This window comes from Brachyistius frenatus, unplaced genomic scaffold (assembly GCF_029030835.1).
Source record: "Brachyistius frenatus isolate BFR_SWC_R1_liver_20210118 unplaced genomic scaffold, ASM2903083v1 Contig_73, whole genome shotgun sequence".
NCBI classification, from domain to species: Eukaryota; Metazoa; Chordata; class Actinopteri; family Embiotocidae; genus Brachyistius; species Brachyistius frenatus.
Window position 1 is genome coordinate 937,501 of NW_027210672.1, and position 12,261 is coordinate 949,761.

The 12,261-nt window shown below is 42.0% G+C and overlaps 2 protein-coding genes across 2 annotated transcripts in view; one reads left to right on the plus strand and one right to left on the minus strand.

The window, feature by feature from the left end:
* The window catches only part of rab39bb (RAB39B, member RAS oncogene family b), a 10,890-nt gene extending 8,581 nt beyond the window's left edge, over positions 1 to 2,309 (minus strand). The window contains exon 1 of the mRNA XM_069708069.1: positions 1,377 to 2,309. The gene's annotated coding sequence lies outside the window, so the exon portion shown is untranslated. The remainder of the gene's footprint in view (positions 1 to 1,376) is intronic.
* Positions 2,310 to 4,860: 2,551 nt separating this feature from the next.
* On the plus strand, positions 4,861 to 11,972 carry LOC138626423 (ras-related protein Rab-38). Its single transcript, XM_069708067.1, has 4 exons — positions 4,861 to 5,053; positions 9,382 to 9,512; positions 10,000 to 10,149; positions 11,138 to 11,972. Exons 1-4 carry the CDS (start codon positions 4,861 to 4,863, stop codon positions 11,357 to 11,359), a joined length of 696 nt encoding a protein of 231 aa, XP_069564168.1. The 3' UTR covers positions 11,360 to 11,972.
* Positions 11,973 to 12,261: the final 289 nt, after the last annotated feature.

The following is a 12,261-nucleotide window of genomic DNA, read 5'->3' on the forward strand; positions in this document are numbered from 1 at the left end:
TATCCCTAAAACACCATTAAAACACCTTCTAACAACATTTAGGTGAACATGTTCAAGTAGTAAGCGACTGTAAGGAGGCAAAATAGTGAAGCTGATCTTTAAGAAACTCCAGAAAACTAGACCTGACTTTGGACTTTGATGCGTTACTTCACCATACAGTACACAATGATTTTTATTTATTTTTTCCCCTCTGCTTTCTACGTATAATCATTGTTTTCACTCCGTATGTATTATCAACATTTAGTTTAACAAGGTGGGGGAGGGGGGAGTCCTTTTTGGGGGGGGAGTCTTAAATGACCCCACGAGATAATCACTATACTGTTTGTTTTCCAATGACTTCTGCAGACAAACCTTTTGCACGTGCATATTAAGCTATAAAACATCAAATGTTTCTTACTGGATGCAAATGAAAAGGAGAATTGCCAACCCTTTTTTTTTTTTTTAAGCAGTGATTTATTCACATCCAATCACAACAAAACACTGAGGATGATCTGTGGGTGTGAAGTCATGTGAACAGGCTCTGCAGCGCTGTGTTGTGTGGTTTTTTTTTTTGGGGGGGGGGGTGGAGGGGGTGATAAGACTTCCCCTCTATTCAACCGCGACTCCTATATTGTACCGACTGTATATCTTCTACAGCTGTTCCCGACCAGGCCGTCAAGGCAAGGCGGGGAGCACAGACACGCGCAGATCTCCCATCAGCCCCCGCGCGTCTGTGTAAAGAGTCGGGTTGCGTAGCTCGGTCGGTATGCAAACATGAGTGGCCGAATCCCCGGTGAATAGCAGCCTTACGGGCTCTCACACCGGATGATGGGTGATGAGGAGGATGAGGATGATGATGATGATGATGATGATGGGCAAATCCGGAGCTACCACCGCGACACATATCCGACATGTAGCTGCAGACGTAGCAGGAAAAAAAAAAAAAAAATACCCAAAAAGAGATTTCACCAAATACGCACGTGTTTGTTAAATGAGTGGAATTATATTTTCTTTGTGTCTAATAGCTGCTGTGTTTGAGGTGGTTTTGTGAGCACTATAATAACTTGTTATTACTGGGCACACATTTTGCCCAAAACATGTAGTCCACACTCATCAGGAGGTTATTTTTCGTGCAGAAAACAAGGTTTCCATTCGTTGTTTGCACATTTTACGCAGTGTTTATTAATAATAATAATGATAATGGACTCCATAGGGACACTGTAAATGCCGTAACCTATAGTTTCCATCACAGGCTATTATTAGACAACCATGATTGAAAATAGGCCAGTCGCGCTTTCTTAAGACACTTTTTAAAGCTTCTCAGCGCGCTAAATATTAGAAGTAAGGTTGCTAATAGTAGATAAAACAAAAAATAATTTAAAAAAAAAATGGCTTACTTGGAGCAGGAGTGGAGTCTTTAGGCCCGGATGGATGCTCTTGCTCCGCTGTTCAGGACCAGGCTGACGCGGGCTCCATGGCACCGACGAGTCTGGGGCTGGGATCGATGCTGAGGGGCGCAGCAAAAAAAAAAAAAAAAAAAAATAACCGAAACGGTGCCGAAGCCTCCGGGAGACGATGCTCGTGATGACAGAGGCTGGTGTGCAGCACGCAGGCCCCCCGGGAGTCAAGGAGGGCTGATTTCCTCCTGTTAATGTCAGGCCCGATCCAAAGCTGAGTGGGTGAGGGGGGGGGGGGAAAGAAGAAGAAAAAAAACCCCGAGCAGGTGCAGTAAAAACCGGATCTTTGCGCTTTCACGCGAACAAACCTCTCTGCTCTCTGTTTCGACGCCGAGACGCGCGGGAAGTGATTACGAGGGCAGGGTGCTCGCCGTCGGAGGGGAACCCCGCCGTCTCATTTCTATGTTTGCTGAGTGTTTGTAAGGTTTTTGCTGCTGATGAAATGGCAGCGGTAGCAGCAGCAGCAGCAGCAGCAGCATCATAACGCCTGACTCATCCCGCATCAGTACCACTACCGTAAAGGAGCGCGCAGAGGCGCAACACCACGAAAACACGAGACGCTAAAGAGGTCTGGGAATGGATGGACGCCGATAAAAACATTTATTTAACATCAAAACCGCAAACGTAGACGAGCAGAATTATTAATATGATCAAAAACAGACCGGCAAACTACATATTGAAACACGGAAGAGAGAGCCTTCCTTCACTATAGTAGCCTATAATTTAGAGGGGACAAGCGGCAACGTCCTACATCTTTAAGTGAAACAGGATTTTTATACCATAGATAGGCGACGCACTGACGTCTTATAGAAGAAAAAGAAAACCCGCACAAGGAAATGCTAATTGTGCCCGATAAACACGCATAATGCAGACAATAATAATGTTTAGTAAAAACAAATTATTGGCTGATATCTTTTTTTTTCTTCTTCTTCTTCTTGGAGATGTTTAGTTTTTGCAGAATAGCTGATGACACGAGAGAGAAAGCTGCACACTCACTGCCCCGTACGTGAGCTCACGCGCCAGTGCGCAGCCGCAGGTGGGAGTTGTAGTTTTTATTCGAGCAGCTGCGCACAGAGCGCGTGCGCGGCTGGGCACTCGGTTTCCTCATGCTGCAGGGACATAAATATGTTTACAGTCACCTTTTATGTAAATTGCTGCATTTTGAGTACAGGGTTCAAGGTCCGGGTTATAGAGTAAAATGTTATGTCCTAAGTGATAGAAACAAAACCGTGTATGTCTTCTACTAATGAGGACCAAAAGCTGTGCTGAGATCCCTTACATAAAACGTTTTTCCACTTTTCTTTTCTTTTTAAAGGGTTTCATGGTGATTATTTTTGATTTAGAGTCATAATGCAACGCATTCATAATGCAGGCAGTAATTTAAAAGGGTCATTTTCTTATATGAATTTGCTACCAATAACTGGTTTCGAGTTAAAAGTAGGTACAGTTGAAGGGGGAAAAAAAATAAATGGGGAACAAGGGCATGACAAACCTGGTCAGGAGTCCTGTATCCAATCTTAACGTCGTGGCGTTAGTGTCACGTGAAGAGACGGGAACCGTGGCAACAAGTAAAAGGATCACAGTAGAACAAACTTCTTGTCAAGTCATTTGAAAAAACATTGAAAGTGTACGTCAGAGAAGTGCTGCAGCTTTGAAGGCAAAGGGTTGATTTCTTTATTTACTGCTGTTTGTAGATAGATAGATAGATAGATAGATAGATAGATAGATAGATAGATAGATAGATAGATAGATAGATAGATAGATAGATAGATAGATAGATAGATAGATAGATAGATAGATAGATAGATAGATAGATAGATAGATAGATAGATAGATAGATATAGATAGATAGTAGATAGATAGATAGATAGATAGATAGATAGATAGATAGATAGATAGATAGATAGATAGATAGATAGATAGATAGATAGATAGATAGGTAGATAGGTAGATAGATAGATAGATAGATAGATAGATAGATAGATAGATAGATAGATAGGTAGATAGATAGATAGATAGATAACCAGTATCCAGTAGCCCACACAATCCATAGGTTTAAAAGACAGTACAATAATATAAATAATAAAGAGGAATAGAATAGAAAAATGACTGATCAACCTATTCCAAAATAAATAAATAGATGAATAAAAAGTGCCAAAGAGACAAACATGGATGTTAATGAATATTCACTGCATTATTTATGAAAGCATTCACTTTAAATGTCTAAAACCTTCGCAAAGTGCTCTTTTTTGTTTTGTTTGTCATCATGCAGGATGTTAGTTTGGAGAAACATTTAACATGCACATTTCACAATGTGGTTGGAGATGCTGTCTGATCTGCCGCTGGTTTATTGAGTCGTCTTTCAGTTGATAATATCCTCCCGCAGTTTGCTTCAGTTACAAACTTGCACGACAGGCCAGAGAGGAAGACGAAGCTCTCCTAAATCACAAAGAAGAAACCTGGGCTGTTGTCAACAGGTGTTTCTGTTATTGTGTCCACTCGACATGTTCAGTTTGATTCTGTCACGAAACAGCATTTAACATGTTTAAAAAGCAGACACACACACACACACACACACACACACACACACACACACACACACACACACACACACACACACACACACACACACACACACACACACACACACACACACAGAGAGAGTATGGAGGCGTGGTGGTCGGGACAGGCAGCTCAGACTGTTTACAGACTTCTCAGTTTCTTCTCTGAGGACAAGTAGAGGAGAAGCAGCGCACGCAAACCGCAGAAAACAGAAAACAGATAACATCACGTCGTGTTTTTGTTTTTTTCGGGCTCAGGCACGACATCCAGCAACTTCTTCCTCTTCTTTAATTATTTTTGTTTCACTTTGCAACGTTAATTTCTGCACGTAGCTGATGGGAACACACTCAAACGTATGAATGCATGAACCTAGAGGGACAATAATATGATTAAACCAGAGTCTGATCTACAATATTCAGACAGATTGTTCGTGCGAGGACTCCTTTTACACCTGAGGCCTCAAGAAAAGGTTTGTATCACCTTTTATTATTATTTTTTTTAAAATATTTAGATCAAAAGATTCACGTTTTATGTTCAGTTTTTGTGGTTAAAGTGTCTTTTCTGTCGTTTTATTTTTTGGGGGGTAAATATGCTTTAAAGTCTTATTTCCGGTGAATCTCACCACAACAAATGAGCTTGAAGGAGTTGTTAATAGAGCTCAATTTAAAATATATATATATATATATTTTTTAAAGTATGTATCTTCTTTTCAGCTGTGTTGACTCCACGCGTGACCTCGGATCCTCTGCTCAAACCCTCCGCGTAGCTACTCCCGCCCCCGGTCTCGCGCGGAACTCGTAATTGGAGACCTCGCTGCGGCGTCCGCGGAAGCGCGCGCGCCCTCGGCCGGAGCGGTCACAATATGCAGCGCGAGCGCCCGCTCAAAGTTCTGGTTATCGGCGACCTGGGAGTCGGCAAGACGTCCATCATAAAGCGCTACGTGCACCAGGTGTTCTCGCAGCACTACCGAGCCACCATCGGGGTGGACTTCGCCCTCAAAGTGCTCAACTGGGATCACAAGACGCTCGTGCGGCTGCAGCTGTGGGACATCGCCGGTACGTATAAGTAGCTCATTACGTGTTTAAAAAAAACCAAAAAAAAAACCCCACCTGTATTTGAAGAATGTACTTTCTATTTACTCCTCATCTGCAGTCAGATAACACTGTTGCTCAAGTGGCAATAACCGGCTGATATGCGACGTTGCTGACGTGGCCGTAGTCACTACAGCACCCACTAAAATACAAACTGTCACGTCTGATTCTCTTAAATTAGGTCAACAAAAGCTTAAAATATAGCCTGTTTTTTTTTTTTTTAATTACTTCAATATGAAACCAAGCACAGTGTTGGGTGCTGCTACTTTTCAGAGGGAAATGTACTTTTTTTTTTTTTTTTTTTTTTAATAATATAAAATATATTTGACAAAAAGATTCTGAAGTATTCTTGCAGATTAAGCTACTGAGCCGTATAAGTAGTTAAGGTCAATGCTGCCTTTACTCGCTGCAACATTGAGGAGTTGCTTATCGATGCACCAACGAGTACAACCCAGTTACATTCTTCTCAAAGCGTATCTGCAGCGGTAACATGAGTCCATCGTTGACCAAACACGACATCAGTACGGAGTCACATTCATGTAAGACACAATAGTGTTTATGGGACAGTTGAATATCAAGTTTCTTGTACAAAGGCCATATCTATCTAATCAGAGATGACGGCCTATAATTTACTGTCTATAAACTTAATAAAAAAAAAAAAAAAAAAGGCTGTTTGCGGATGCTTATGGGTCACTGTCTGACTCTATAGTACACTGTATGCCAAGTTGAACATATTCTGTTTTTTAAATAAGTGTTAACATCTTCAGGTTTTCTTAGAAGTGATGGAAGAAGCATCCAAATATTTTACTGAAGTAAAAGTAAAAAAAAAAAATTTAAAAAAAAAGAAGTCCTATAAGATGGATTCTTTTTGCAAGTAAAAGTTCTGCACTTATAATATAGAAAGACATATCTCATTTTAATTGTAATTTAATACAATTAATCAGCATTTTCATGTCGCAGGTCGAGGGGGAGAGAGTCGTATTTACTTAATGTAATATTGGGTAACCAGTAACGATATTTACCTCCGAAAGCAGAAGTATGAAGCAGCGTAAAACCCAAAACACTCACGAGCACACAAGTATCACAAGCGACCCGAGACGTCAGCCTGCGTGAAATCTGTTTCAAAGTATTCGACATTTTCAACACTTTAGAACAAATTATTTTTTTTGGGGGGGGGGGGGGGGGCTTAGATGCAACAAATGACTTTCACTTGGTTAAACGTCTCGTTTTTTTTGTTGTTGTTGTTGTTTTTTTTGGGGGTCGCCCGAACTGAGAGTATTGGCATCGTGCCATCGGTGTTGCGCAACACGCAATGCAGTGAATCTGCATCTTCACGCTCGTTTCCACCGGTGTTTCGCCACGTGTCGCTCGATAACAGCCGTCGTCCGCGCAACGAAATCTGTGCGAGCCCCGTCAGCCGGGCGGACTTCAGACCGGAGCTGCTGGAGAGCTCCCGCGGAGCTGGCAGATAATCCTCGTGTGAACGAGTGCGGGTGGTTGTTTTTTTTTTTTTTAGATGATGTTTCTTAAAACAGTTCATACGAGGTCAGATTTCAAGTCTAAATCCATTTCTTCTTTTTTTTTTTTTTTAAAGAGAGCATCACAAAATGCCAGTAAAACGTTCCGCGTGCGTTTTCCAAGTTATTTAGGTGTTACTGACAGCTTTCATTCGGGGCTAAAACGAGCCGATTTTCCGATGGAGGTTTTGTATTGAATCCGTCGCGCAGAGCCTCCTTCGCGCACGCTGTGGTCAAATAAGTTCACCCCCAATTATTAACACGCTTTCGCTATATTGACCACTCGGTTAAGGCCAAGGATTAGCTGAGGTTATCTTAGCGCAAAGGAATAGAAGTGGGGTAAGGCAAGCGAGCCACGGGTCCAGGAAATGACTGCTCGTTATGACTAGAAAGTCATTTTTGTAACCCCGCGAAGTGTTTGAACAACTCGTCCTTTCACTTTTTTTTCACTTTTTGTACGATCTAAACAAACACGACGTGAATGACGAGCAATTTTTCTTCCCGCCTAAATCGTGTGGAGAGCGCGGCGAAGGAAACCCGCAGCGTCTGGTGTCTTCAGGTCTCGGGGCTGACTTGATTCTAGTTTCGTTCTGACAGGAGCCGTCAGACGGGTTAGTCCGGGGCGTCCCGGCCTGGGACCGTTCGCCCGGATCACGCAGTGTCTCGCCGTCTGTGTCTCGCCGTCTGTGTCTCGCCGTCTGTGTCTCGCCGTCTGTGTCTCGCCGTCTGTTCATGAGTCAAAAACAGAGACGGCATCTGTGGTCGGGAGACGACTCTCAGACAGCCGTGTGTTCAGTGTTTGGACACGTAAGGCCAATTTCTTCTTTATTTAATCAGCTGTGTGTCGTTGTGTGTGCGTGTGCGTGTGCGTGTGTGTGTGTGTGTGTGTGTGTGTGTGTGTGTGTGTGTGTGTGTGTGTGTGTGCATCTCAGATGCTCTGTTGCTGATTCACAACTATATTAGGATCATGTGGAGGAAGTTAGTGTCCAGGATAGAGACTTATTCATATATTCATTCACACACACACACACACACACACACACACACACACACACACACACACACACACACACACACACACACACACACACACACACACACACACACACACACACACACACTGGCCACTCACTTGTAACAAAAGACGTATTTTTCCACACGCTCAAGGTTTAACCGCATTTTTTTTTTTTTTCATCATCTGCTTCTGATTACTTTACATTTTAGAAATCGGGGTGGAAGTCAGCAGAGTGAAAAACAACAACAGCAGGAACAGTTCTTCTTCTTCCAAAATGTGGCTTATTATCTGCTGACCGTCAGTGTTGGAGTTGTAATGTAACGGAGTTATTTAAATTAAATTTCAAAGTAAGAGTAATTGTTGTCCGTTACAGATGTTGAGAAAAATGTGTGTAATTAGATTCAAGTTACTACTCAAAATATTGCTGATTATGGAAGGGCCGCATCCAAAATATGTTCTTTTTTTTTTTTTTTGTTTTTTTGTGAAAAAGCGAATACGTAAGCACCTTTTCACCTTTTGTCTCCGTCCAGAAAGAATCCATTACTTTGGCGGTACGCGCTCAAATTTTGAGCCTCGTTATTGATTGGTGCACTTTTAAAAAAATTTTTTTTTTAATTCGCAACAACTCTAAGCAGCCATGTCAAAGCAGTTACCCACGTGATTTAGGCAAGAACGCCTAAATAACGTACTTTCACCTGTAAGAGCGGCGTTCGAGTGCGATAAAGCAAAAGCCGACGTGGATTTCTTGCAACCCAAACCTCAATCTTTCCTGTACTCAGACTTTTGGCGCGTAACACCAACCAATTGGCGACCGTGTCACATTTAATCCAAACTTTGATCTTTCCCGAACCTCTACCGGGGTCGTTTTCGGTGCCTAGACGCGAAGAACCTTCTGCGGAGACGCGAACTGCTTCGATAAAACGTCCTGGAAACGAGAACGCTTTGAAATACTGAACTCTCTCAAGTGAAACAACCAAAACGGTTACAACTTTAGTGTGAAGTAATTTGATCATGCGTGAAACCAGCTCTCTCAGGGAGAGGCTGATTTAGACATTTTTTTGGGGATTTTTTGTTTTTGTTTTTAAAAAAGTTTGCAATAAAACTCCTCTAGCATTCTTAAATTAAATCACTTTGAGGCCGGCCCGCAAAGTGATTCAATAAATCAGGATAAAATTTTTTTAAAAAAAACTCGCCACATGTTCAGAAAAGGCGGCTTTGTCTCTATGTTTAGTTTGTCTGTAATGAAGTTTAGATTTAAGTACAGTTTCAAGGTATCTAATCAAGTTATGTGAAGTGTGTTGCAACGCCAAAGTCATGACATGTGACTTTATTAACCCTCCTGTTGTCCTCGGGTCAAAATGACCCGCGGCTGTGTTCAACCAAGTTCTATTTTATTTATATTTTTTTTAAATATTTTTTGGGATCATCGGTCATCATTCTTTAAAGAAACCCTCACAGCCTCCTCGTCAACAATGACCCCCCCCCCCCCAAAAAAAAAAAAAAAAATCTGAAAATAAAACAGAACTTGGCTGAACACAGCTGCGTGTCATTTTGACCCGGCGACAACACGAGGGTTAAAAAAAAAAAAAAAAAGGAAAAAATAAAGATCTCTGAAACTAAAACTCACTTTGCTTCCTCGTAGTTCAGGTTTATCGTGATCAGATGTAAACGACGGCAAGAATCCAAAAACCGACAGCTGACACAGACCTTGGAAAAAGTATTTACTCTGCTGCTTTTTGCCTTCTGTTTTCATCATGCAGGGCAGGAACGCTACGGCAACATGACCCGCGTCTACTACAGAGAGGCGGTGGGGGCGCTGGTCGTCTTCGACATGACCAGGCTGTCCACGTTTCAGGCCGTCCTGAAGTGGAAAGGCGACCTGGACTCGAAGGTAAATATGACAGGGGGAGGAGGAGGAGGAGGAGGGTTGAGAGATTAGAAAGTGGAGGAGAGGAGGAAACTATGATGCAGAAGGAGCGGATGAGAGGGAGTGAAAAGCATTTATAGGACCGATCCTTTAAGTTGCGTCTTTATTTTCTGTTCATTTAAAGCCTACAAACTTGCGGGAAACTGGTTTTTCTGTGCGTTGTTTGGATATTATTCCCCCTTTGCACTCATGTTTCAATTTACAATGAACGGTACATTCTTTATCACCTGTTTTTTTCCGTCTTCAGAAATATTTACACCAACATCTCACCGTATGGTGCAAATGAGTATTTATTTATTTTTGTCGATATAATTTGCGCGTGTTTTTCTACATTGGGCTTTATTTTTATTTTTTTACATTTTTTTCTTTAAAAAAAAAAAAAAAAAAAAAAATTCTTCCAACGGCACGAGCGAGCGACTGGTTGTCATTTCTTCTTCTGGCTCTTCGTCAGGTCGCCCTGAGCAACGGGACACCGGTTCCGGCCGTTCTATTGGCCAACAAGTGCGACCAACGTAGTCAGGGTTTGTGTCCCAAACTGCCCAAACTGGAGAAGTTCTCCCAAGAGTACGGGTTCGTCGACTGGTACGAAACCTCCGCCAAGGCAAGATATCGTCTTCCTTTGTTTGCTGTCGTCTGGTTTACTCTGAGAAACGAGGGCCACCGCATATTTTCCCAGTGAATTCTGTTTCGCAGGTTTGAATTAGTTGCTCTTTCGTTCGCTTGTTTTCCTGTCAGCTCTTCTCCGCCTCTGTCGGCGTCTGTTTCTATGCTTTTAAAGCTGCGCCAAACAAATAGCAGCAACAAATAGCAGCTAGTTTGATAATCCGTTAATCGTTTTTTTTTTTTTTCTTCTTTCGAGCAGCGCTGTCAAATATTTTTCTCATTTCAGCTTCTCAAGAGTGATTTTTTTTTTTTTTTTTTTTTTTTGCTGCCTTTCTCTGTCTTACATCATCACAAACTGAAAATCTTAATGATTTTAGTTTGTTTATTTGACAAAACATGATCTCAAAAACATCTCTAACAATTTACACTCTTTAGACAAAGCAATAATCAATTATTAGAAAAGGGAACATGAATTGATCATGTAAATAATCAGTCCTACTTACCTGTTAAAAACACATTTCTTTCACCTGCTTTTCCGCACACAGGAAGCACAACAAAACTTGTCCTTCGATAAAGTTTGACTCCTTCTGAGTGAAGCAGTGTCCAGTTTGATTTCATCTTCTCATATTGCTCTAACGCGTTTATTTACTGCAGCTAAGACGGTCAACTGGAAATCTTTGCCTTCATCTGAATTCTTAACGAAGAGCCTACGAAAAGTTATCAGAAACGTTAACTTACTGTGGTGCATCTGTTCCATTTGATTCGATGATTTTTTTTAATTTTTTTTTATCTACTTATTCAATGGATCTATTCTTGAAGGTGCAGCTTTGCAGCTTTTTTTTTATAGTTGACCGTGAAGAGCCTTTTAACCCCAGTCCCATGTCTCCGCTTTAACACTTTCAAATTGACGTCATTGATGACGTTGCAATTGCATCCCACTCCTTCGGCCTCCTCTGATCCCTCCCTCCCCCCCCCTCTGTCTCCAGGACAACACCAACGTCGACGCCGCCATCACGTGCTTGGTGAAAAGCATCATGTCCGTGGAGGACGAGCAAGCGTTGAGCGACGCCTCCAACGGCGCCGCTAAGAGCGAGCCGGACGGCGGCGTTCTGGTCCTGCCTCGCTTCGACTACAACGTGAAGGAGAAGGGACTCGGCGGATGTTCGGGATGCCGCTCGCTTAAACCCAAACACAGAGGCAGCGACTGAAGGGCGGTGGGAGGGACGGGTCCGAGCCGACAGACTGGACGGGGGACTTTGTCGCGTCACCTCCTTTCCTCCATCACCTCGTCCTCACTGACTTCTCTGCGTTTTTTTTTTTTGTTTGTTTTAAATCCAAAGCATGAACATTTTAAGAAGTTACACCTTCTTTTTTTCTCGAAGGGATTTTTCTATAAAAATCTTTCCAAAAGTTTTTTTAACAGATAATTAAATTATTGTATTTGCTGCAAGAGAAACAGGTTAAAAAAAAAATGTGATGTCAAAATCTTGTATCAAATCTTCCATTTGAAAACTGTGATAACAAATAGTTACAACTACTTTGTTTTTGTTTTTTTCCTGCACACGCTTCTCCGAGAAAAGCAAATGTTCTGGGTGCAAACAGCTTTTATTTTTCAAACGATCAAAACTTTAAATCAGCTTTTTTTTCTGGCTGGCAGCTTTCATGAAGTTAAATATTTTTGCACTCGTCTGGTAAACTGGTTGTGTCGTTCAAAACAAGAACAACTGGTTGAATTTTCACGTTCGCTGCTTTTATTTCTTTTGGGTCTCTGTTTTTACTTCTTTCTCTCGTTTCTTGTGCCGCCGTGTTCCTCTGCAGCTAAAAGCTCACACACACACACACACACACACACACACACACACACACACACACACACACACACACACACACACACACACACACACACACACACACACACACAAATAGCACGACAGTATTTCGTTATAATGAAATCGCCATCTGAAAAACAGCCGGTCTTCAGTCGTGTCCTCGTTGTGCGTCGGTCGATGGAAAGAAAAAAAAAAACAATAACAAAAAAAGACGTTTTTCCACCGGTGCATCCATCACAGATTGTCGATCGAATACAATGCACACAGCCCACCGGCGTCGG

What these genes read in the sequence shown, in the direction of transcription:
- LOC138626423 (XM_069708067.1), top strand. Translation starts at nt 4,861, where the DNA reads ATGCAGCGCGAGCGCCCGCTCAAAGTTCTGGTTATCGGCGACCTGGGA. An exon ending in AAGGCGACCTGGACTCGAAG is followed by an intron (nt 9,513 to 9,999) that starts GTAAATATGACA and finishes GCTCTTCGTCAG; the next exon opens with GTCGCCCTGAGCAACGGGAC. An exon ending in GGTACGAAACCTCCGCCAAG is followed by an intron (nt 10,150 to 11,137) that starts GCAAGATATCGT and finishes CTCTGTCTCCAG; the next exon opens with GACAACACCAACGTCGACGC.